The sequence below is a fragment of the Maniola jurtina genome, chromosome 1 (genome assembly GCF_905333055.1).
Source record: "Maniola jurtina chromosome 1, ilManJurt1.1, whole genome shotgun sequence".
NCBI classification, from domain to species: domain Eukaryota; kingdom Metazoa; phylum Arthropoda; class Insecta; order Lepidoptera; family Nymphalidae; genus Maniola; species Maniola jurtina.
The window spans coordinates 16098630-16125413 of NC_060029.1; the positions used below are offsets into that span (position 1 = coordinate 16098630).

Here is a 26784-nt window from a genome sequence, read left to right on the forward strand (position 1 = left end):
TCAACCATAGACAAAACTTTACATTTTGTGAATTGTCTTGCTTGCTCTCTCGCTTCCATGTTTGTTCGTGGTCATTTCGCATTTCTGTGCTAGATTTTCCAGCTTAGCATTTCAATTAATGATTTTATCCATTATAAGTGTGTAATTAATGATATTATCGGAATCACGGCGACCTTGCGAGGATCAGTCGCCCAATAAAAAGTGTACAACGGCGATATAATAACAGGGAGGGTACGTCTTTCATGTCCTTTTAATCTTGTAAATGCGTCATTTTATCAAATAATGTGCGAGTATGAACGAGTTACTGCAATATTACGTCGTGTAATCGTGTGTTGATCTGTTTCGTGAGTCGTGAAGCTGGTGTGGTCGGGTCGGGGGTGTCTACACATCTACAGTGTAACGAAGCACAGCTGATTCGCGGAGGCGACAGGCGCGATAGCTCGAAGGAAATGATTGATAGTTGATACGGGCTGGCACGGTTAGTCATCAGCAGGAGACCGTGTAGTCGACGGCGTCCGATAATTTGTGAAAAAGTCGTGCTAGTTCCGCAACTGCGTCAAATGATCACCAACAGAAATCCATTGTTCGGTTCTCTTTGTGATTCTTAAGATACGCGAGAGATAACAACCTTGTTTTTGTTCCGAGTTTTTGTGCCACTCGATTTTACGCGAGTTCAGTGTTGTTTACATGGGTAAATCCTGAAAAGGTCTGGTTTTGATGGGCGTTTCGGCCTTCGGGACCTCCGAATTACGTGCCGTCTATGGTGTCTAACTGTATTTTTGGGTCCCTGATAGATGGTGAGTCTTTATCACAATAATATTTTTAATCAAAGATAACAACAAATTATGATAAATCATGTGTGTATTTTTGTCTAATAATGTGCACCAATAAGTGAAGTAACCTAATTGGTTTCAAATAGGAATTATGTATAAATACAAAACTAATCAAGCTACTTTTAAAATTTCATACTACTTAAATGATGATTAACAATTTTAAGCATAATAAGTACATTGCAATAATTGAACCACATAGAACTCAGCAATTGTATACTGTAGCATGTGAGAACCATAATGCACATACACTTTAGTACCCATTTCTAAAAAGTTGTGAATTATCTAGTGCTTACAGTTTTTAATATAAAATCAGCCATAGTCTTCAATTGATATGAATACTGTATGAAAACCTGAATGCACTACTAAGCACAGATCTCTTAGAATGAAAAGGATTCGTCCATAGTCTTTCATGCTGATAAGTGTAGATTTGCAGACTTCACACACCTATGAGAACATTATGAGAAACTTAGGAATGCAAGTTTCCTCGTGATATTTTCCCTCACTGTTAAACCAAGTGATATTTAATTGCTTAAAACATGCTAACTCTTAAAAGTGGATGTGTGTGCCCTGGATTAAACCCTAGACCACTTGAATTACCACTTTGCTTATATCAGCTATTTAAACATCCGGTTTGAAGGCTGTTAACAAATTAATCAATTTAGAAACAAAAGTTTTGAAAAGCAGAGTTGACTGTATAATGTTGTTTCTTTCCTTGAGTTTTAAAAGGTGTTTACAATATCACACATATTTTTATTTTAACTATGAAGACGAACTACTAAGGTGTAGTTGCTGATAGAGAGTTAAAATTATGTTATGGTTAGCATTAAACTTTGGACACCAATAAAAAGCAAAATGGGTTGCACAAGTTTAATCCAAACCTCCATGATGAAGGTTAAAGGTAAAATTTTTGCCTGAAGCAGGAGTTACTTGGTTATCTAAGCAACTTTAACCATCTGTCATGTAACTGAACCCAAAAGTAAATTTCACTTCTTTTTTATTTGAAAAAAAGATACTCAAATTAGAACTGAACTGCTTTATACAAGAACAAGGAATTTACACAAAATATATTGTAAAACAAGGTCATGCGATTTCTTTGTTTAGCAAATGATATATATGTTTAATGATAAAATTTTATTACTGTCATTCATACTTTATTTCTATAGTATACAGTATGCTTTTTTTTTAACTGCAACAGTATAGGGAAAAATTTACTATTTGTCCAATTTCACTATTTTTTTTCTTCTGATACGATCTTTACATGATAGTGAATCAATTAGCATTAATAAAACATTAGGTAATTTTTTTTATGGACAGCTCACGCTTGGCCAAAAAATTGACTATGCCAAAATTGTTTTCACAAAAAAGGGGCTGATGCTTCCTTAGACAGTTTCCCTGTAGAACTATTTACACCTAAAAGTATGAATGGATAGTAGCGATTGTTTACATTCAGTATGAGGAAAAAGGTCAATTTGGGGTGGTTATTTTCTTAATAAACAAACTAAACAATTTTCTGATTTTAGTTAAAAATTCCCAATAACTGTGCACAAAATGTATTATTTCCTATGGACTCATAAACCCTTCTCATTCTGAGAGATATACCCATGCTTAGTAGTGGGCTGGCAATGGATTGAGGTTACAAATGATGATGAAACTTGCATGCCTCAGGGTAAGATCTATAGAGCACGCTCTGACTTTGCTTAGACTTAAGACAGAGTTAAAACGAGACAGAGCTATATCTCTCACATAAATCTGTCTCGTTTTAACTCAATCTTAAGTCAGAGCAAAGTCAAAGTGCGCTTTATAGATTTCAGCCTGAGAGTTCTTCATAATGTTCTGAAAGTCGGCCAAGCTGACCTTGACTAGTGTGGTGGATCTTACACCCTTATTTAGAGACGAGACGCATTCTCAGTAGTGGGCCAGTGTAGCGTTGATGATGGTGATGTTTATACATTCTCAAAACAAAACATGTTTTATATGACTAATAATAGTTAAAGTTGATGTTGACACACATTTACTTACCGATATTTATTGGCATAATATTGTATATCAAATCTTTGAAAAGAGCAACCGCCGAGTTTCTTGCTGGTTCTTCTCGGTAGGAAAGGCATTCCGAACCAGTGGTAGATGCTTTTGACGATTCGAAAGAACTTGTAAAAGTCTATTTGAATAAAAACATTTTGAATTTGAATTTGAATTTGAAAAATATTGCCATAAAATTAGACATAAAGTGGCTCTGACATCATCTAAAAATACTGCTAGGAATTCACAGAATGTTCTCAGTGTCAATATTTTTCTCCATAATGTCCTATGAATATTACAAATTATTATGAAAGTGTGTTTGTTTGTTGTTTGTCCTTCAACCACGGCTAATAGAGTAACTGGTTGATGAGTTTTTTTTAACCATCCATACTTATTTGCTATATATGTATACTATATAATATTATAAATGCGAAAGTGTGTCTGTCTGTGTCTGTCTACTAGCTTTTCACGGTCCAACAGTTTAACAGATTCTGACGAAATTTGGTACAGAGTTAGCTTATAGCAGGGAACGGACATAGGCTACTTTTTATCCCCGAGAATCAAACAGTTCCCACGGGATCTTTAGAAACCTAAATCCACACGGACGAAGTCGCGGGCATCCTCTAGTTATAGATAAAGACCAGAAGAGGGACCTAGACTACTTTTTATAGTGGAAAATTGAAAACTTTATAAATCCACACTAACAAAGATGCAGGCATCATTATTCCAGTCTACAATTAGTATATCTGTTAGACACTATTTTAATCTTTACACTTAAACTTCACAACAGATTCTCAACATGAACAAATATAACTCACATCCTGAAGTAAAACACAAGACTTTTTTATCTCTGGAAAATAAATGGTTTCTATTGGAATTTTGAAAAAACCACACGGAAAAAGCAGGCAAAATGAAGTTTATTATTAAACTCCAAAGATTCATTACATATTTATAACAGACGTTTCTTGGGCAATTGCTCCCTTCTGAGTGTGGTCCTCCTGACACCTTGGTGTTTATACCAATCTACGAAACAGCCAATGGAACATTAAAGTCTCTGACTCACAATGGCCCATATTTATTAGTAAATTGTTTGCAGGACATGGCAACAAACAGAAATGCAGCGGCCCAGAGGCCAAACGGTGCTCCACAGACCAAAGTGTGTCAGTTCAAGCTAGTGCTGCTGGGCGAGTCGGCAGTGGGCAAGTCCTCGCTGGTGCTGCGCTTCGTCAAGGGGCAGTTCCACGAGTACCAGGAGAGCACCATCGGCGCCGCCTTCCTCACGCAGACGCTCTGCCTCGACGACACCACAGTCAAGTTTGAGATATGGGACACGGCGGGGCAAGAGAGGTGAGTGTGTCAGCTCAAGCTAGTGTAAATGAGTTAGTCAATGGCCTCAATTTGACCACAGCAACAATAGACTACAAAACTTATATTATTTTTATAACGCTAAAAACATTCAAGCAAGGGCAACCCTAGCCGCAATTTTCTTGTTTTACTTTCTCCTGTCAAAAACTTTGGTATTACAATACACCCATTTTTGTGAAGCAAAATGTTTTTCCACTATTATACCTGACCACTAAAAGGATATGTATCAGCAGATACAAGGCGCGTGATAAAATTGACTTTAAATTGGCTAACTATAGGCCTGAGATAAAATTATAATAGGCTAGAGTTAAATTCTCCCTCGTTCTTGGGGCCTCACAAGACTATTAACCCGGATAAGGAAGGGCAGAGGAAGGAGAGAGGATCTCTGTGTTTAAGCTGTGCATTGATAGATCAGTCAGTCAGTCAGTTTTTCCTTTCATAAATGCAGATAATAATTGCGAAAGTGTTTGTTTGCCCTTGAATTACGCCGCAACGGAGCAACGAATCGACGTGATTATTTTTTCTTGGACATAAGTAGTTAAAGATGTGGAGAGTGATATATAGTGGTCAATTCTATTATACACAATCACTAAACTAAAATGGCAGATCTAAATGTATTGCTATCCCTTTCTTTATGCTCCCTGTAGTAAAGGATTGTACTTTTACACCTGTCAATTTAGTTTAGTCAGGGTGAACCAGAGTGAGGGAACTCTCGGTTTGATCCTGTAGCTCGATTGGGGCAGAATGACAGCTACAATGTGACAATCGCAATCACCTCTGATTGGTTGACACTCGCTCACTATTGGCTACAATGCATTGTTGAACAGGAATACCATAAATTCACATTCAAATTATTACAATCACAACAATTGCGATTGTAAAAATAATGGTTGATGCAGGTTTTTCGGAATCAACCTACAGAATTACTTTTTATCCCAAAGAATCCAAAGAGTTCCCACGGGAATTTTAAAGAACTAAATCCTCGCGGACGAAGTCGTAAGCCAAGTAATTTATTTTCTTCTTTCTTAGCCCTTATCCATTGTTGGACATAGGCCTCCTCACGTGCAAATAGGTATAGTGCAGTGTAAAGTACTGCTAACTGTGAATCACGGCCAAACGATCTGTGCCATGACTTGGATCGTCACGTGAGTTTAATATTATGTATTTTATTTCCTCACGTTTTTATGGAAATATACTTTTCCTAAAGGAAATTATTTTCTACATTATAGAATACTAGCGGACGTCGTCCGCGTGGGTTTAGGGTTTTCGAAATCCCGTGGGAACTCTTTGGTTTTCCGGGATAAAAGTAGCCCAGGATATGATCTGTCTCTATTTCGAATTCCAGCCAAATCCGTCCAGTGGTTTTTGCGTGAAGGAGTAACAAACACACACACACACACACACACACATACATACACGCAAACTTTCGCCTTTATAATATTAGTGTGATTAGTGTGATAGACATTTGTTGCGAAGGTCTCTATGTCCAGTGGTGGACGAAAACAGTTCGATTGATCGATTGATTGATATATTAATTATTAAAATAAAAAAAAATATCACTTGCTTTAATTGTGAAGGAAAACATCGTGAGGATATTCAAAGCCTGAGAGTTCTCCATTATATTCTCAAAGGTATGTGAAGTCTGAAAATCCGCACTTGGCCACTGTGGCCAAACCCTTCTCTTTCTTAGAAAAGACATGTGCTCATTAGTGAGTCGGCGATGGGCTAATCATCATGATGATGTGTGGATATGTGGCTTCAGGTTTTTATAAAGTTTGACGGAGACTTTGATTTTTCGGGATAATAAGAAAGAAATTCCATTTCTACTCTCCAAGGTACAAGCTACCTCTGTACCAAACGTCAAAATCAGATAAAGAGAAGAGCTATAAAGAGATAACACATAGACAGACACATATTTGCATCACACTAATCACACTAGTATTATAAAGGCGCAATATCAAAAATAAAGCAGATCTTTTCTGAGTGAGGCAAGGATATGCTAAACGGTTCAATAATGTTTCCAGGTATCACAGTTTAGCGCCCATGTACTACAGAGGAGCGCAAGCGGCAATTGTAGTCTACGACATCACTAATCAGGTAAGCGATACATTTTTTTAAGATTATTGACAATTACATGAGACAAAATCATCCAAAGTATCACTTTTCCGAGATATAAGCTATCATAGTTGTACTTGTGCATTCTCTACATAGTATACAAGTGTAAATTAAAAATTTTCAACACCCCCGACAAATCATTTTCAAATAAATAATTATGTATATCTAGGCAACGTCCATCTTGACAGCTTGACATTTGTCAATTGACACTTGAATATTATGAACCTAAGGGTTATCTAACCTTCTTTTCTACAAGAAAACTAGAAAAGAGCTGATAACTCTTAAACGGCTGAACCAATTTTTTTGGATTATAGCTAAGAACACTCTCGATCAAGCCACCTTTCAAACAAAAAAAAGTAAATTAAAATCGGTTCATTCGTTTAGGCGCTACGATGCCACAGACAGATACACAGATACACAGATACACAGACACACAGATACACAGATACACACGTCAAACTTATAACACCCCTCTTTTTGGGTCGGGGGTTAAAAATAAAGTTGCTTCCCGCTGTCTGTATGTATGTATGAACGCGTAGATCTTTTAAACTACACAACGGATTTTAAAGCAATTTTCACTAATAGAGAGTGATTCAAGAGGAAGGTTTATTAGCATGCAGATAGCTATTATGACGTAGACATCAGCTAAGAAAGGATTTCTGAAAATTCTGCCTCTAAAGGAGTAAAATAGGGGTTTGAAATTTGTGTAGTCCATGCGAATGAAGTCGTGGGAATAACAAAAGCATAGAAGTCCTCACTAACTCATCCAAATCTCGATGATCAAATGAATGATCACGAAACGACTTATACTTGTCTATTGAAACCCGACTTATTTCCCGAGAAAAACAATGCCATTATCAGTATCATGCAGTGAGTCACGCGAATTTAAGATATACACATTCGCACATTGACGCCGCCAGCGTCGCCGGTCGCAATACTGTTTCATGTTGATACTACGACAGTACCACTGTATAAGAAAAGCTATACAGTCATAGAGTGAGCTAGAGTGTGGGAACTCTCGGTTTGATCCTGAATCGACGATATGTCAAATATAAGGCTATGGTGACGTAAAATCAAAGAAATAACCGGCAAAGTGCGAGTCAGACTCGCGCACCGAGGGTTCCGTACTGGGGTATTTTTTTCAAAATTTTGCACGATAAATCAAAAATTATTCGATTCTTGACAGACACGACTGACAGACAGACAGACAGACCGTACGTTGCGTCCTACTGACGTCTAAAAATGCTATTGCGACGCGTCTTGCGGTTAAGTTCAGGGACGACTATTTGCTTGGCTATACTTACAAGTGTTGTATTCAGTTGGGACGGTCCCTCCCGCGTCTCTTCCCTCACACCCCGCACGATTATTATGTCCGTTGGTCGACTGTATGGCTCTCTCTAAACTGTGACTGGCCGTTCACCTTGATACTTAGGTATCGCTTTATTAATTAATATTTTCAATGCCCTAGCGTGTTTTAAACTTGTTAGGTATATTTTAACCTAATAAATAATTAGGCGGCCGCTTAAAGTATAAGGCTTGTCACGAATATGCAAACTTTTTCTTTGGATTACAATGCAATGTGTATTTTGTATACATTTGCCTCATTTACGTCTAAAGCAAAGCGACTGCTATAATTATTTGAACATAGAAATAAGTGCATCAAATGCGGTCCGAAAAACAACAGCCAATATGCTTATTTTAAATTGCTCCCCCCCCCCCCCTCCTTCTGAGATAAATATTATAATTTATTTACTCAATAATTCATTCGTAAGTATACCTACTTTTTAGGGTTCCGTACCCGAAGGGTAACAACGAGACCCTATTAGTAAGCCGGCACTGTCCGTCCATGTGTCTGTCTGTATCTCGTAAACCATAATAGGCAGAGACTTGAAATTTTCACAGAATGTGTATTTTTATTCTTATGGCAACCATAAAATAATAAATAGTTCAAAATGACTGCCACGAAAATAAAAATAAAATAAAAGTGTTCTTTCTTCTACGACGGTACGGAACCCTTCCTGTGCGAGACCGACTCGCACTTGTTCTGAGATAAATGTTTCTATTACTCCGTAAAATCTTAGCAGATAAATAATCTATACTTATAAAAATTCATTAATATGAATAGCTAAATTTCGTTTGAAATAAACAAATTCAAATTAACTTCCCTTGGCTTCGCGTTGGCCGTGTAGTATAATTGCGACTTTTGCAGTAAAAGTTCGGTACTCGATCGTCACTTTTTACAGTCGCGGAACATTGCTGACTGCTGTGTATAGCCTGTGGTATACTTACACGGACAGTCTTGTGTTAGTGACCTTTGATTTTAAATTAGTTAACTTCGTCAAATCTGTAGGCACACATTAAATATATTTTTATCGATACAGGTTTGGGCTTTTTTAAATTCTTTGATATACTTAGGCCCGCTTGCACCGAACTGCTTAAACTGGTTAGTTTTTAGGGTTCCGTAGGGAGTCTATGGAACCCTATTACTAAGAAGCCGGTCAATTGCGAGTCGCATTCACACACGTACGGTTCGGTACCATCGTACAAATTAACGCTTTTAAATTTGCATGCCGGCCATTTTGAAACTCTTATTATTTATTGTTACCCCGGCAATAGAAATACACACTGTTGAAATCAACTCAACTTAATTTACGGTTTATGAGATACAGCCCGCTGACAGACGGACAGACAGCGGAGTAACAGGGTCCCGTTGGCACCCTTCGGATACGGAACCCTAGCAAGCGTCTGATCGAAGCATACAAATAATTGTGAGTAAACTAGTCGATTATCTAACCCTTGCACAACCCGTTCGTGCGTCACGCTTGAAAACGTTTCGGTCAAGGGCGACGCGATATTCATATATTTTCGTATTCATCAGCTTCATATTGTACTGATGTTCGACTGAGGTCCAGTTGCGTGGCAGAGAATAAAGTAAGATTTGTCACAGTGGGTAGATGATAGGTCACTAACGCTAAGGTGGCCTTAAAAAAATGTGTTCATGAATAGTATTTTAAATTTTCAAAGTAAGATAATTAATTATACCACGTGGGGTATCATAATATGAAAGGGCTTTACCTGTACATTCTAAAACAGATTTTCCCGACAAAATGTCGGAAAAAATACCCAAGTACGGAACCTTCGGTGCGCGAGTCTGACTCGCACTTCGCCGGTTTTTTTAATTTTCATGGTGGCCATTTTGATTTTTTTATTATTTGTTATTGTGGCGCAATGGAAATAAACATTCTGTGAAAATTTCAACTCTTATCTATTACGGATCATGAAATACATACAGCCCCTGACAGTCAGACAGACAGACAGACGGATGGACGGACGGACAGCGGAAACTTAGTAATAGAGTCCCGTTGGCACCCCTAAATAGGGTACGAAACCCTAATATTAATAAGGGTTCCGTACAGAGCTTTGAGACAGATCTATCGATTTGTGTTTGCAGCCGCGATGTCGGGCCTACATTAGTTGGTTACAATTTACTTTGCAGGTGGCCGGTTAGTTTACTTATTGGAACATAATATATGTAATCTCATTACATCAAGAAAAACTTAAGACAAAAATAATGTTCTATTTTTGTAGGATGTTTTTCTGTCATTCGATATTCGAGATTCGATGTTTCGTTCCACATGATCGTCGTAAAAAGTATGTCTTCTTGTAAACATTAAATTATAATTATTAATATAATAAAGATTGAGTTTGTGGGCGGAATAAGATTTTATTATTACCATTTGGTTATGGTTCCCTTGCATGCAAAACTGGAAGCCCTGAAACTCAATCTAAAGTGAAAAGTTCAGTAGTATCGGGTCAAATTTTTTGTTCGTATGATGATGGAAGAAAGACATCAGTCTGATTCTGGTTTGTGCGGCCACATCGAGAAGTTGAAAGGCACAGAAAACTTTGCCAATTGGAAATTTAGGGTAAAGAACTATCTTGAATTGAAAGGCTGGTGGTGGGTCGTAGCTAATAAGATTTTATTATTACCATTTTTACTGACGTTTTATTTGCACAAGTGTAAATTATATGTTTAATGTCTTATCATAATAATTATACGTATAACATATCTATTTATATAAAGAAATTATTATATTTATCTATAAGGTAATTTTAACACTTATGCGATATCGTATAGTATGTTTTAAATATCCTCATGGGCATCTGCTTGCTGCATGGGGTGCAATATCTCATGCGCACTGTGCTAATGAAATCAACTTCATGTCTATATCTGTCTGAAAAAAAAAATACTTAAGGAACGGAAAAATATTATTTTGACTTTAGATTTTATATACTTGTGGGAATAATCGAAAAATAACTTTTTAGCATAAAACGAAATACATATACCTAATGCGTAAAAGTACGATTGTAGTCCTTATTTTAAAGGTGAACTGTACTTTTGACATGACAGTTGACCCATAGAGGTAAAATGGCGCGTGAGAACTCATTTTGTACTGACTATATATTTTTTAAATTTACCTACTACAAAAACTGATGATTATACTTATAGCTGTCTATCAAAAGTAAGTAACGTTATCACACTTCACACTAATATTATAAAGCCGAAAGTTTGTATGTGTGTGTGTGTGTGTGTGTGTGTGTGTATGTTTGTTACTCCTTCACGCAAAAACTACCAGACGGATTTAGCTGAAATTTGGAATGGAGATAGATAATATCCTGGATTAGCACATAGGCTACTTTTTATCCCGGAAAATCAAAGAGTTTCCACGGGATTTCGAAAAACCTAAATCCACGCGGGCGAAGTCGCGGGTATCGGCTAGTCAGATCTATTTTGTCCCCAAATGTAAGTAAATGAACTGTTAAAACTTTAATAATTTCTGGTACTAACCTACTCAGTAAACTGTGCTACGTCTATAGGAAGTGAGTTTATATGAACTTCTTAGGTCGGGGCGAGCGGCTAGATATTAGACTCAAGGACTCATTAAGCGTTGAATTATGAATGGAATGCCCCCATATTGTATAGGTGAACGTCTAACACATGACGTTCGCACTCATAAAATGATAATACTGAATTATAATTGCCTTATCATTTTATTGTGATAGCGTCTTATTTCATACTAGCCGATGCCCGCGACTTCGCCAGCGTGCATTTTGGTTTTTCGAAATCCCATGGGAACTGTTTGATTTTCCGGGATAAAAAGTAGCCTATGTGCTAATCCAGGATAGGTATTATCTGTCTCCATTCCAAATTTCAGCCAAATCCATCCAGTAGTTTTTGCGTGAAGGAGTAACAAACACACACACACACACACACGCACGCACGCACGCACGCACGCACGCAAACAGACACAAACTTTCGCCTTTATAATAAATTAGTGTGATAGTGTGATTCCGGAACGAATGCTAGAAGTTTAAATTAAGATTCAAGTGACAAGCATGTCTTGTTTCCGTTCCCGAAGGGCGCCACCGGGACCCTATTACCAGCTATTACTAAGCTTGTCTGTCCATCTGACACTCCGCAGAGATGTAAGCTCTGTTTTCGTGTTCTATCGTCTTTATTAACCCCCAACCCAAAAAGAGGGGTGTTATAAGTTTGACGTGTGTATCTGTCTGTGGCATCGTAGCTCCTAAACTAATGAACCAATTTTAATTTAGTTTTTTTTTTGTTTGAAAGGTGGGTTGATCGAGAGTTTTCTTAGCTATAATCCAAGAAAGTCGGTTCAGCCGTTTGAAAGTTATCAGCTCTTTTGTAGGGACTTGTAACCTTTACTTGTCGGGGGTGTTATACATTTTTAATTTATACTTGTAATGGGGAGTGCTCAGAATAGCTGTTTGACCTGATTCCATCCTCCTTTTTCTACAAACGCACCCCACGCCACCGTAAGCAATTTCACCCGTGCCTAGTGCACTTCGACTAAACTTCGTTGAACCAGATCCTTTTTATCCACGCACATGCAAACTGTGGACCATCGGTGGTGTTCATATCACAACATGGGGTTATTCAAGGGGCGGACCAACAAATTCCTGAAAGGCCGGCTACGCATCGGCGGTTCCTCTGGTGCTGCAAATGTTCATGGGCGGCGGTGATCACTTAACATCAGGTGACCCGCCTGCTCGTTTGCTCGCTGTTTTTATTTAAAAAAAATTAAGTACCTTTAGGATCAATATAACTATTGCTTTATTAATCGAGAGGTAATAACTAGGAGTATGACTTTAAAATCACCGATGCGTAGACGTACTTACTATGTTAACGTAGTGGTGACGTCACGCGGCATTATTGTCATAAGTAGCTTATTACGTATCCGAGAATACTTGTAAGCATTCATACAACTGTTTTAGTATCAGATCGAAAGAAGGTTGATATTTTACCCCAATGAGAAATAGCACTGTAACTAGCCGTGGCCGAAGCTAGTTACTAGTTACTAGTCACTAGTCGTCAACTAGTCACTAGTCGACAGACACGCAGACAGACAGAAAACGAAGTGATCTTATACATTTTTGTTTTGTTAATTTTTAGGATTCCGTACCTCAAAATAAAAAAACCGCCAAGTGCGAATCAAACTCGCGCACCGGGGGTTCCGTACTCGGGTATTTTTCCGACATTTTGCACGATAAATCAAAAACTATTATGCTTAAAAATAAATGAAAATCTGTTTTAGAATGTACAAGTAAAGCCCTTTCACGTATGTCTGTCGTGACTGTCAAGACACCTATAGCATACGTAAAGGGAAAATGTCAAAACCGTGAATTTATGGTTACATCACGAAAAAAATCTTTGATTATCCGAGATGAAAAGAAACCTATGTCACTCACCAGGTCTTTAACATCTATGCCCAAGCAAAAATTCACGTCGATCCATTACGACGTGATTGAAGGACAAACCAACAAACTAACAAACCAATAATCCAACAAACAAACACAAGAGCCTCAATAGCTCAACGGTTGAGGAGCGGACTGAATTCCGAAAGGTCGACGGTTCAAATCCCATCCGTTGCACTATTGTCGTACCCACTCCTGGCACAAGCTTTACGCTTAATTGGAGGGGAAAGGGGAGTATTAGTCATGATTAGCATGCCTAATATTCTTTTTTTTTTTTTAAAAACACACACTTTCGCATTTATAATATGGGTAGTGATATTGATCCTATTGCCGCCAATATACTCAATATAAAGCTTCCAGTGACGGTCAAGTTATTTAATAATTATTTTGTCTACCTATTAGCTTATTAGTTTTTCATTGATCACTGGAGAGTGTAATATTACAATGTGCTGTGGAATGGTATGGTTAGCGATTAGCGATTAGCGATATTAAATCGCTCGCCGCGCGCCGCCCCTGTCCGTGCAGCGTATCGCTGTTGCAGTCGTATTACCGACACGCATAAGTCCGCAAGACGTCGGGCGAATCTCCATCCTTATGTCGTCAACATTTCCTCTGCTCGCACGAAACGTTTTGCGTCATCATTCCTCATACGCATGGCTAAGGTTTGGAATAAGTACTCTTCCGCGATCTGTGTTTCCTACCAATTAGAACATCGATAGCTCAACGGTAGAGGAGCGGAATGAATTCCGAAAGGTCGACGATTCAAACCCTACCCTTTGCACTATTGTCGTAGCCTAGCAAAGCTTTGCGCTTAATTGGAAAGGAAAGGGGAGTATTGGTCATGATTAGCATGGCAAATATTTTTTTTTAAAACTGGCCAAGTGCGAGTCAGACTCGCGCACTGAGGATTCCGTACTTTGGTAATTTTTCTGACATTTTGCGAGATAAATCAAAAACTATTATGCATAAAAATAAATAAAAATCTGCTTTAGAATATACAGGTAAAGCCCTTTCATATGATACCCCACTTGGTATAGTTATCATACTTTGAAAATTGAAACACATTTTAATTTTTTTTAATAATATAACCACAAATTCGCGGCCTTCAGATTTATTCCTTTACTTGTGCTATAAGATCTACCTACCTGTCAAATTTCATAATTCTAGGTCAACGGGAAGTACCCTATAGGTTTTCTTGACAGATACGACGGACGGACGGACAGACCAACAGACAAACAACAAAGTGATCCGTTAAGGTAAAGATAAGGGTTCCGTTTATCCTTTTGAGGTACAGAACCTTAAAAAAAATTACAATCGCAGTTAGCAGTAAGTACTGCATATCTACCCACTCGGTTTTCGCAGCGAATATCGCGTATATCTGGCCAGGCCTTCGTTTCGGTCGCCGCGCTCCGCCCCCGTGGCGCGAGTCGCACAATCGTATTACCGACACGCATAAGTCTTCGCGAGTTCAAGGGCGACACACTGACTGGACTGCAATAAATATCGACTGTAGAATAGAACATAGACTATCGATTACTTTGAAGATTTTTTTTTTAGTCAGACCTTGTTAGCCCTTGCAACTAGAGTTAGCAATCTCATCTGGTGGTAAGTGATGATGCAGTCGAAGATGGAAGCGCCTAACCTGGAAGGTATATGGCAGTTTTCATTAAACCTTTTTGATTTCTACACGGCATAGTACCGGAACACTTAATCGTTTGGCGACACGGCTTTGCCGGTAGGGTGGTAACTAGCCACGGCCGAAGGCTCCCACCACACCAGACCAGAAATTTAGAAATTATAAAATTGTACTCCCCGTTGACCTAGAATCATAAAATTGGGCAGATAGGTAGATCTGATAGCATACGTAAGTTACAAAAAAATAAAATAAAATGTGTTCATTAACAAATAATTAGTTTTTCCAACTTTCAAGGTAAGATTATCATACCAAGTGGGGCATCATATGAAAGGGCTTTACTTGTAAATTCTAAAACAGATTTTCATTTATTTTTATGCATACTAATTTTTGACTTACCGTGCAAAGTGTCGAAAACATACGACTAGTACGGAATCCTCGGTGCGCGAGTCTGACTCGCACTTGGCCGGTTTTTTGTTTTTGGCATAGACACCATCCCTATTTTCACAAGTTTCACAAGATTTTTGAACACCACATAAAGAAGTCGTTGGCTTCTTGGCTAAAAGAATATAAAATAAATAATATATATGAAACTATAATAACAAAACATGTAATATGTTTACTATTTTGAGGCCGTTGTTTTTATAATGTGCAGACAGACCGCCAGTGATACGTTATCGGCAGCTCAATACATTGTCTGATAGTTCAGTCACACATTTCTACTAGGCCAAAGCCCCTTTCCGATCTCACGTACAGCGGGCGGACAGCGTCTAAGTGCGGAAAAAACCCAGGAAAAATAAGGCCTTACTTTCCTTTGCCTTTACTTTTAACTGGTCGGTTTTCTCTTGCGGATTTTTTTCCTCTGACAGGAATCCAACGAATCTCGGTCCATAGGCCGCTGAGAGAAGTTAACTAATAAAGTGCCCGGTAAACAACTTGGCCCTGTAGAGTTGCAGTGGGAGAAAGTTGGCGAATCCTTGAAGCGAAAGTCGACGTATCAACCAATCGCGTGCACCCGCCATTCGCCAGCCAATCGCGTCAATGCTCAAGTTGTTTGCCAGGCACTATACATACTCAATACTCATATTTCACAATGAATCAATCTTCATTAGTTTTATTTAATTTCAGGACACATTCGGGCGTGCGAAGAACTGGGTGAAGGAACTGCAGAGACAGGCGTCCCCGTCCATCGTGATCGCGCTCGCGGGCAACAAGAGTGACCTGGCCGCCAAGCGCATGGTGGAGTTCGAGGAGGCGCAAGCCTACGCGGACGAGAACGGCCTGCTCTTCATGGAGACCAGCGCCAAGACTGCCATGAACGTCAACGACATATTCCTAGCTATCGGTGAGTTGGCCCGACTTGGCCGCCAAGCCCAACGATATTCAAAAATCAGTGAGTTGTCCAACTTGGCTACCAAGCGCAGCGACGGATTGCCACGACGTTCGCCATAGGGTGTAAAATGTAAATACAATATGGAATAATATTTTTGTCTGTGTGCATGCTTTTATGTACGAGTATAATGTCTGTAGATATGAATCGAGCGATCTTTATTTTATTTATTTAATTACAGACTTAATGAAGAGTGAACAATTTACAACAAACTTTGTAGATCAAAGCACTAGATAAAAACTGAGACTGGTGTTTGCAATTTGCAGCCCAGATAGACCGTAGTTTATACTAGGCTTGACAAAAATCATCGGCCTTAAAAGATTAATTTATTTTAAGACTTAAAAAATCAATGGTTATTAACATTCCATACAAACCTATATATCTATTTATATGAATTTTAAAATGGTGGTGTTGTTGCAGCGAACAAGTTACCAAAGAGCGAGAGCGTGGGCGGCGGCGCGGCGGGCGGCGCGCGTCGCCTCAACGACGCCGACGCGCCGCGCGCCTCCTCCTGCTGCAAGTGATACCCGCAGGTGACGCTTCGCCCACGCGTGGACCAATGCATCCGCCAACAATCCCCAACACCCCTCTGGCTTGTAGCATGATGCAGGTGGACTGGCACATGCATTGGCCCACACAAAGAGCTGGTTTCATACATTACAATATAGAATAGAATAGAATAAAATTAAATTTATTCATTGGATCAACATACAGGTAATACAAAATACGCTTAACATATAAAACTTAAAAAATAAATAAAACTTAAAATATAAAATATAAAACTTAAAACTAAACATGGTGTTGTGTACCTACTATATGTTGTGCCAACGAAAAGGCCCGAACTCAGCTTAGTGTTGTGTGTAATATCATATGATAACTATTTTTTTTTTTATAAAATCTAATACACTACACTAACTGACTCGCCTTACACGGGCGGGCATCACATGTTGACCACTAATGAGTGTATAATTAGTTTAAGTACTTATTAAGTAGTTCTTGTGCCAAAATGAAATTCCGAAATTCCCATTTCCTTCAATGGTATTTTTTGTATTTTCCAGACGAAATCGCAACAGGGCGAGGGCGCGCGCGGGGGTTGAGGTAGGCTATTGTAACGAATTGTATCGCGCGCCACTTCCGCGTCCTGCTACTAATAGACACTATACACATACATTCTGTTCCGATGGACAAACATTGGTCGTAGTACCTTGGTCACGTTGGCCCAACTTGGCCGTCTAGCGCAACGTACTAAGCCACGTTGGCCCGACTTGGCCGTCAAGTGCAACGCTGTGTTCCCAACTATCAATTGGCCAATCATTTACATTGGTAACTAGGCCAAGATTAGCTTAGCTATTAGTAAGCTTGGCCACCAAGCGCAACTTTATGTTCTCAACTATCAGTTGGCCAATTATTATTAACGCTGGTAACTTGGCCAAGACTAGGTTAGTTCATCAGTAATATTTTATAGTTTGGTCAAACATTGCCTTAACCTCTGGTTTCGTAGAATAATAGTGCCGTCTAAAGATAAGAATTTGACGCCGATGTCTCGATGTCAAAAGCTTACCAGGAAACTACGCCATTTTGTTGTAGAAACTGTTTCAGTGATGTCATTCGACGCTGTGCAGTGGCCGTTCGGTGAAGGTACTGTTGATCTAAGAAACTAGAGTTTTAGTAACTTGGCCAAGATTAGTACCAATATATGTACATCTGCTATATGTCCGCTTTATATAAATTCCATTTGATTGGCTCCAATAACTTGGCCAACTTTGGTTAGTCAGTTGGCTTCATTGAGTCATAATGAAAATTGGTCTACCCAATATTGGATAGAACGTTGGTTAAATATTTTATTATGATTGGCCAAAAATTTGCTCCAATGCTGTATATGGAAGGGAAGATATTTTGATTCTTTAATGAAATTGTTTCAATAAAAATATATTTTTATTTATTTTTTATAATTTTTAGGATAAATAGGGAGAGGGCGTATACTATCGTAATTTGTAAAATATTTTTTATTATTTCGTGTAATCTATAAAAGCTCTTAATATAATTTTATATTTTTTTATTTAACTATTGATCGAAGTGTGCAAGCGTTACCACAAAATGGCGCCGATTCTGTTCTTTCTCTAAACTAAATTTAGAGTATCTGCATCCTTCTCCTTTGAATATTGCTAAAAAAGGACGGAACATGAATTTCACATTTAAAGACTCTAAATTTTAGAGTACGCTACAAATTTAAACAACAGGCTCACGACTGGCAGCTAAAGTCACGAGGTTTGACAGCTCTAAATTAAGTTTGAAACCGTTAAACTGTATCTGTCATTAGTTAGAAGAGGATGCGAATACTCTAATATTAAATGTCAATCAGTACCAATATAGAGATACAGTAGGATTTCAATTTATTGGTGGCTGAGAGGTTATGGCGGTTTCAGATTAGCGTGTTTTTTTGCTCTTTTTTGCACCCGCGTATGGGCGCGCGCCTTTTGTCGGACGCGCATCTCGGACGATCGTAAACACGCTTATAAAATCGCATACGTGCGAGTAAAGAGCAGATACAGTAGCGAGCTCTAGTGTGTACGCGTGAAATCTTCACTCTCGGCGTCTTCACTCTAAGCTTGAAATCTGTAGAGCGCACGTTGACATGGCTTAGACTTAAGTTTCAGTTAAAACGAGACAGATTTATGCCGGCGGTATAACGCTGTCTCGTTTTAATAGTATCTTAAGTCTGAGCAAAGTCAAAGTGCTATAGATCTCAGCCTAATGGTGTACTCATTAGCGAGATGTATCTGAAACCAATCAGATACAGATTGTAGCATGTTGTTATTCCAGCATAAAACAGCCTTTACGGCAAGTTCAGCCGGCATTTGGCTGACTTAGGCTGACATTTTGTGGTAATCCGGTTACTTCGGGCAAATTGTTTTATTTAACTAAGAGCTGATTTTTCGATCGCTGCATAAACTTTAAATCACGAATTAAGTTTACGTATTGTAAGATTTCCTGTACAATATTGTTGAAGCCTCTTTATTCCTCAAAGTTATTTGAAGATTGAAAAATCGGCTCTATGTATGTTACGTTGTATAATTCTTGCGAAATCAAATTTATATTATTAATTGTGCTTTATCGACTAATAAGTTATATTAATGAACTATTTTTACATCAAATTATAATAAGTTACAATTATTGGCGTCTAGTAAAAGTACTCCGAATAAACTTGCGTAGTGGATAATTTACCGTTCTGTTAAGTAAGACAGATGGCGGGGGTGTCCGTTTCGCAACACTATCAGTCGATCTTTCGCTTCTCGCGCTGTAGGAAAGTAAAGTACTAATGCGCAGACATCCTCTTTACTATCGTCCAGAGTTCTTTTCACTTGACGCCAACTGCACCTTAGGTCACACTAGCAACATCGTTGGTGTTTTACCTATATATTTCCAACTATAGTATAAGACCAGTACTGTACCAGGCATATATTTTAATACATGTCATCATGCTACGCCAAATCTATCATAAATCATCAAAATTGCGTCAAATCAGTTTCATAGTATCAAAAACTCCCGACGCATTACGTCGGGTTTTTGTAGTGTAGTATGTTGCTGGTCAAAAAAATATGTACCATGAATATGAAATGATTAGATTTGACAGACGTGGCGTGACTTGGTGACGTTTAGATAATGTGTTTCTACCATAAAGCTTCGGGCAAATTGAGGCGAATTCAGCGCGTATAATTATCTATCGTAACTACATTTCGTGTGCCGCCCACGGAATTTTCTGTGTAAAGCCGCTTATTTTAAGTTTGGGTTACTATTCCTCGTTCACACCCTAATATCGTCCAACCGCAAATGTATTAAAATAAAAACTTGGACACATATTCCGCGTGGAATTCGCCTCAGTGTAACCATAGCTTAAGAGCCCAGGATGATATTAGAATGGTAAACAAAAAGGCCCTAGTGTGGCATTACTCTTATTACAACCGTATTATAGTGTCCATTAGTACAGAAGCGCGCTGGCAGAGTAAAATAATACAAGTTAAATATAATGCGATACCTAGGATTACATGAACTTATTTGTAACTGTAATTGTAACGAGTAAAGAATATAAATATTAAATAATTATATTATTATACTTTAAAACAAATATTTGTAACAAGTTATATCGATAGGCGATCGGCGTTGTTTTTCCTTAGCTTAAGATTATCACTTCAGATTTGATTTCCATAGAGTGTGTTGGTGCGGTTGAGAAGGTTACTGTCTGTTTGGAATGAGGGAAAGAACTGGGACCCGTAGGTCGATTGCGGAAAACCTGTTTTGTTGTGATTAGCTGACTTTATGGTATTCTTGTTGCAACAATGCATTGTAGCCCGGATTTTGGTCTACAATGTCACGACCACAATTCTCTAATTGGTTGACGCTCGCTCACTGTTGGCTACAATGCATTGTTGCAACAAGAATAGCAAAAATTCAACCAATCACAGCCATTGCGATTGTAACCATGATTGATGCAGTTTTTTGGAATCGACCTGCAGAAGTCGTCAATTGATTAATCTTATTTATCATCTTATGATACATTTACATGCTTATCATCATTGTTATTTTGTATACAATACCACTGAGTTACGGAATAGTTATGCAGAGTCTATTCCATATAGACAGTAACTGAGACATGAGTTTTGTGTTCGTATAAGTGCAAGGGCTGTGAAATCCCACATTTGAATAATATATCATAAGAATACAGAATACATACATAACTAATCTATAGTTTGGAAATAAAAGTAGAAAGGTTTTTATTCAAAAAACTTTTACAATTTCGTTCGTTATACCCTTCCTACCTGCTACCGAAAAGAACCAGCAATAAACTCCGCGTTTAAAACAGGTAATAAATGATCGCGCTTTAGGCCTTTACATAGTCTGAAGACGGTCTTCCACTTGTCCCAATTTGTGTTTCTCGGATCAGATCGTTTTACTGACATCTTCTTGTTGCTTTGGCGGCTATGCAGGGCACTTCAGATCCTGCATCACTTTGACCGTTGCCGATCTATTGTGATCGCCACCGTTTTACTGGCATCCTAATTCATTCCAAAAAACTCGATTCGTCCTTTTTCGGGAAGTTCATCCCCTGCAGTCATATGGATACGAAACTCTTTTGCTTTGGGTCCGTTCAAAATAATGAAGCTGTTTAAAATAGTTTTTCAGTGTATTGAATTGCTAGTACAGATGATATCATCTTATTATGATGCATTTACATGTTATGTTCAGAATATAAGGCTCAAGGCAGATTGACACAGAACCATTGCAAGAGCAGTGGTGTGCCTTTTCTCAAAATATTTCAACAGAACTCAATTCCAATGTTTAATGAACAACTCAGCGTGGCAAATTGGACTGACTTCTCCATTATGTTATAGACAAGTCTGCGCGAAACGAATTCGCCCCGAGTGCGAACGGGTAAAAAGCCTAGTCCAGACGAAATGAAGGCATAAATCCGAGCACACCTAGACTTTGCCTAAACTTAAGACAGAATAAAACGAGACAAACATATCTCTACATAAGTCTCTTGTTTTAAATCAGACATTAGCCTTAGGATGAGATCTATAGAGCGTACTTAAACTTTGCCTGGATTTAACCGGATTACCGGTGTGGCTTATGCAAGGGAGCGCATCAAGCTGGACACTGTTAAAACGAGACAGTGTTATATCGCTGGTGTAATTTTGTCTCGTTCTAACTGTGTTTAGTCTGAACTCCTTACAAAGTCAAAGTACGCTATAAAGATCTTAGCCTTAGTGTTCTTTGGAACATTATAAAATAGACGCGTCGCTTCGCTTCGAGTCTGCGTTAATGTGTCATGAGCCTTAACCACCGAAAGCAGCTCCATTGTTTTGACAAGACCTCTGTAGGCTTAGCGCGCGTTTGCACATTTTGATAACGTCGATAGATTTTGAGTAAAGTAACACTTTAACATCAAGAGTAAAATAGACCTAAATTCCATTGCTTTAAAGTTTTATTTCATCCATACCTCTAAAATCAGTGCTTCAAGCGGCATTGTAATACGTAAATACGTATTGAATAAGCGACTTTAAGACAATGACGTTTTAGTCCATTTTACTCCATAGAGATTTGATGTTTGTGATCCTTCGTTTTCGAGATGTGCAGTCGTTCTGAGGGTAGTTGATGGAAAACGTGTAGATATTATCTAGGAGTATCATAAATTCTAAAGCATTGCTCCGCTCTACGTGTATGTTTGTATGAATCAAATTGTTTATTGTATTATAAAGAAATTATAATTATAATATTATTTGGATATACATTTTTTTTTCATTTTATCTCAAATCGTCGGATTGGCTTCTCCATTGTCTTGTATAGGTAGGTGCCCACGTACGTGAATTTTCCATGTTTTTTTATCTGTGTGCGTACTCGTAAGATGCAAACCTGGTAGAATTTTGTAGTAAAAAACTTGGCTGAACAGCTGTCATGATTAAAAAACATGTCATTCTATTATATTGGTACTAATTCGAGTGTACACGATCTCTCAACAAATCTAAAATACTCTTGTGTATTCTAAAAGTAATGGTATCCTGTTTCAAAATAAACGTTGTGATAAGGATAGCACTATTTTTTAAACCTATCCGTTAAGGAGATTATGTACAATTGAGTTAGACTGATTCCTTTCCATATTTTTTGAAGACCTGAATTTATTTAAATCTTTTTTTTATTAGTGAACCTTTTTGATTAAATTCTAGCTTTCAAGGTCTTTTAGATCCAGAGATTAAGTTATCAATTTGGCTTTATTATTCAGTGTATCGGTTGCATATGCATATAAATTATATTAAATCGATCTTTCCTAATCTTACATAAAGTTAAGTGACCGCTTCTCGCGTAAGCGACACGCTTATGCACGGTGCTTAAAGACGTTTTTACCACGACATGAAATCAATACAATCAAACTTTAGAAAGCCTTGTCGCTTACGCGTTCTTCAAAAAACCTACTTGCGTTAATTTTTATGCAAGATAAGGAAAAATAGAGTGTATAATTTTGCCGAAGAATTCCCACTTTCACATTTTCCTCGTTTTCTTCAATGATACCACCCAAACTCATGTAAATTGCATTTAAATTTTTATGTAAAAGTTGTAAATTTAAAAAAAAAACGATAATCATCATCGTCATCATCATCAATAAATATATTGTTCTAACATTGTAGCAAAGTAATATTTAGTTGTTAATATAATAATAATTATTATTATACATAATATAGTTTTCTTTATGGTTGGGTAAATTAAATCGCTGTATCTAATTTAAAAAAAAAAACTAATAAATTTTGCAAAATAAAAATCTGTGAAATGAATTTAAAAAATCACAATATTTATTGTAATAATAATATGTTGTATGATTATAAATTCAATATAATATATCAGTGCTTTGTATACGTTAATTTAAGCTAAAAAATAAAAATCCTGCAAAGAACTTGTACCCCAGCTCTATAATAAATAGACTCAGAAAGGTTAGAAGATAGATCTTAGAATCCAGCACTCATAGTCCAAGAAAATTTGTAGAAAAAAGTAACCTTTAAGCACTAGTCACACATCTATTTGTGCCTTATGCCAAACTGCCGACAATGCGCAATTGAATGTGTTGTGTCATGTTTACATACAAAACCGTTAGGGTGCGTTTCCACTGGGGCGGAGTGGAGCGGAAAGGAACAGTGAAAAGTAGAAAGTGTTTCCATTGAAGCGGAGCGAGGTGGATCGGAGCTGAGCTGTGCTGTTTCGATCAGTCAAATTTGTTTACCCTACTCGCCGCGCCGTACTTTTTCGCTAGTCTCCACTTCGTGCTCTCCGCTCGGCACTGCTCGACTCCGCTCCGCTCCACTTGCATAGTTTCCACTGATGCGGAGTGGAGATTTCGGTCACTGTGATTGGCCAATTCACGCTCCGCTTCGCTCCACTCCGCCCAACTCCGCGTCAGTAGAACCGCAGTCTTGAGCGCCCCGGCACGTTTTTGTGTGACTTGTGCTGGAGCAGTACACCTCAGAAGTTGAGAAATTGGGAGTGAAATCTTAAAGATTAGAGTAAATCCTCACACACCATTAAATAATGGTGTGCAAAATGTTTGTTTTAAAAAAAATACACTGACCTAGTAAAGGAAGAAGTACCTATATATAAATTCAAACCAAGTGAGTAGTTTATTTTATGTCAATACACTATTATTTATTTATTAAAATTGAATTTTAGTAAGATAATTCTCCTAAAGCTTTGTGTATTCTCTGGAGTTTCTGTACCTTACTACTACCTTACTACCTTGTTTTAAAGCTAGAACTCGTCCACACATCTACAGGAAGCGCTCCATGCGTATACCTTGCGTAGTTAAAATCGGTGGTACTGAATTTTCGACTTTAAACGATAGACATTTAGATTCATTTTACTCACTATAGTGTATTGACAACCGAATTTTATCTTTGTAGATGGAAAATCCTATATTAAGCCTCTAGGCTCCATATACAACTTCTAGGAGCAGGGCATAGTGAACGCGTTTCCATCGCGCGTTGTGTGTGCTCTTAGCTTTATACTATCTTTACAATGTATCCTAAATGTACAGTGGAACATACACTAATCTTGTACGAACGTCCAAATTGTACTGATTCAATAATCATAAATTGAACGTTAATGTAAAGAACGAATTGAACTGAATTTCCCCACTAGTACATTTATATGGAACACGTACGTTTCGGAAAAGATACGTCGCTTTACTGCATTCTACGTCAATGTGACTTGATCCTAACAGTCGGTTTATGGTCAGTTTTATAAACCTAATCAACGTAGATACATAATTGTTGTACCTATGTTATTTATTGGCTTAAAAGTGTTGAATTTGTCAAATATTTTACGTGAAAAGTGTAACTTAATGATCGAGGCAAAACGTACCAATATGTGCAATACATTGTAAGCTTATCCAAGATAGCCGCTTCCAGCTACTTATATATTTATATGATTTATTGGGTTATTCCGTTTATCCACCCTAACATGTAACATGTGTCCGTCTGTCCACCCTGGACTGAAAATTCGTCGTTCTAGGTGGATATACGAGCGCTTGTTTCCGAGTGTACACTCAAGGGTGGCTGTTTTAGGGTGGATATACGGAATAACCCAGTTTATTTTATGATCAACAATAAAATAGGTGTATGGGAATTTTCAATAAGATTAGACGATTGAGATTAACGCCAGCTGCATTATCAGAAATTGTCTGAATGAGGTAGTCCGCATGCTGCTTATACATTTTGTATTAGACCACGCACACTGTTAGAATTATGCCGGATCGAACGTACGCTTATTTTATGTTAATAGTGTGAAGGCTGCAAAATTTTCTAACTGACAATGTCAACTTGTACACAATCTCTGAACTAAAATTACAGTACTAAATATATTGTTATCCCTTTCATAACGCTTCCTGCGGAAAAGGATAGCATTAGATTTACACCTGACAGTTTAGTTTAGAGACTGTAGGAAGTAAGCCACAATTTCTGATAATATCCAGTGGCTTATTGGTTGGTGGTTGATGTATTGACATGGTTATATTTTAAGAAAACTGCTGTTTTACTGAGAAGTGTAAATTAATAAATAATAATGCTACCTTTCTCAAATCTCAATAAATATCTTCAATAATCTGATCGGTCTGTTGAACACGTCTTCACACCGCTCCGCTTCAATGGATGTCTGTAACTGAGCGGAGTGGAGCGGACCAGTCAGATTACTGATAGATCATATTGTGATACTTTTATCAAGCCAGTTTTTGTCATTGTTGTATTGAACACGTCTCCGCTTCAATGGACAGACACACTAAGATTGAGATCTGTAGAGCGCACTTCGATTTTGCTCAGATTTAAGACACTGATAAAATGAGAACGTTATATCGCTAACATAAACCTGTCTCGTTTTAACTAAAACTTAAGTCTGAGCAAAGTCAACGCTCAGTAGATTTCAGACTACCAAGTCTGTGAAATGTAAAATACATTCTATAAACGGAAGCGGTTAAATAGTAGTTTCAGTATAGAATAGAGTAGAAGTTAACTCTTGTAATCGTGAAGTAAGGTGAATCATACAACAGCGGGAGGGGTCGTTGATCAAGGTCATATAGTATGTTTTTGTAATGTGTAAATATTTTGGATTTATTAAGATTATTATATTGAATAAAAAAATATTGTAAATGATACTGGGTTGATGGTTTTATTTACATACCTGCCCCAATAACTAAGTATACAAGCAAGATTTAGCAAGAAAAAACAATCGCTTTAAGAAAAAGTTTATTAAAATGCGCGAAGAAACTGCGCAGCATTGTGTAAGTAATAATAAATTCATTCAGATTTGGGACTTTAATTCGCAATAGTAAGGTGTAATTTTAATTGTACCTATCTGATAATGACAAATCAAGCTAAAGGTGCACACGCACTCGAACTAAACTGCAGCGGAACTGCGCGTCGCGTCAGCGCCCCGTACGATATTCTCTCGCCGCGCCGCGCGGCAGTGTAGGTAGTATTAGCTATTTCGTTTTTTTTCCAAATTATTCGACAATCGCAGTAACCTAAGGCACTTACAAAAGTAGAACGCAACAGACATTTGTTTTAACGTAACAGATTCAAAAAACTGTAAACGTATTTTATTATTTTCTCAAAAAA

General features: G+C 37.8%; 1 protein-coding gene across 2 annotated transcripts; it reads left to right on the forward strand.

The window, feature by feature from the left end:
- The first annotated feature begins 28 nt into the window (after window positions 1-28).
- LOC123864925 (ras-related protein Rab-5B) lies at window positions 29-26321 on the forward strand. 2 transcript variants are annotated; one of them, XM_045905702.1, is made up of 6 exons: window positions 29-231; window positions 3949-4199; window positions 6242-6314; window positions 15874-16090; window positions 16556-16668; window positions 17194-26321. In XM_045905702.1, the coding sequence occupies exons 2-5, from the start codon at window positions 3952-3954 to the stop codon at window positions 16657-16659; spliced, it is 642 nt and encodes a 213-aa protein (XP_045761658.1). In that variant the 5' UTR covers window positions 29-231; window positions 3949-3951; the 3' UTR covers window positions 16660-16668; window positions 17194-26321. The 2 variants fall into 2 exon arrangements, with proteins under 2 accessions (XP_045761658.1, XP_045761650.1); XM_045905694.1 differs by lacking the exon at window positions 29-231 and adding an exon at window positions 274-797.
- Window positions 26322-26784: the final 463 nt, after the last annotated feature.

Coding starts and splice junctions, on each gene's coding strand:
- LOC123864925 (XM_045905694.1), top strand. Junction 4,200..6,241: donor GACACGGCGGGGCAAGAGAG/GTGAGTGTGTCA, acceptor TAATGTTTCCAG/GTATCACAGTTTAGCGCCCA. Junction 16,091..16,555: donor CGACATATTCCTAGCTATCG/GTGAGTTGGCCC, acceptor GTGTTGTTGCAG/CGAACAAGTTACCAAAGAGC.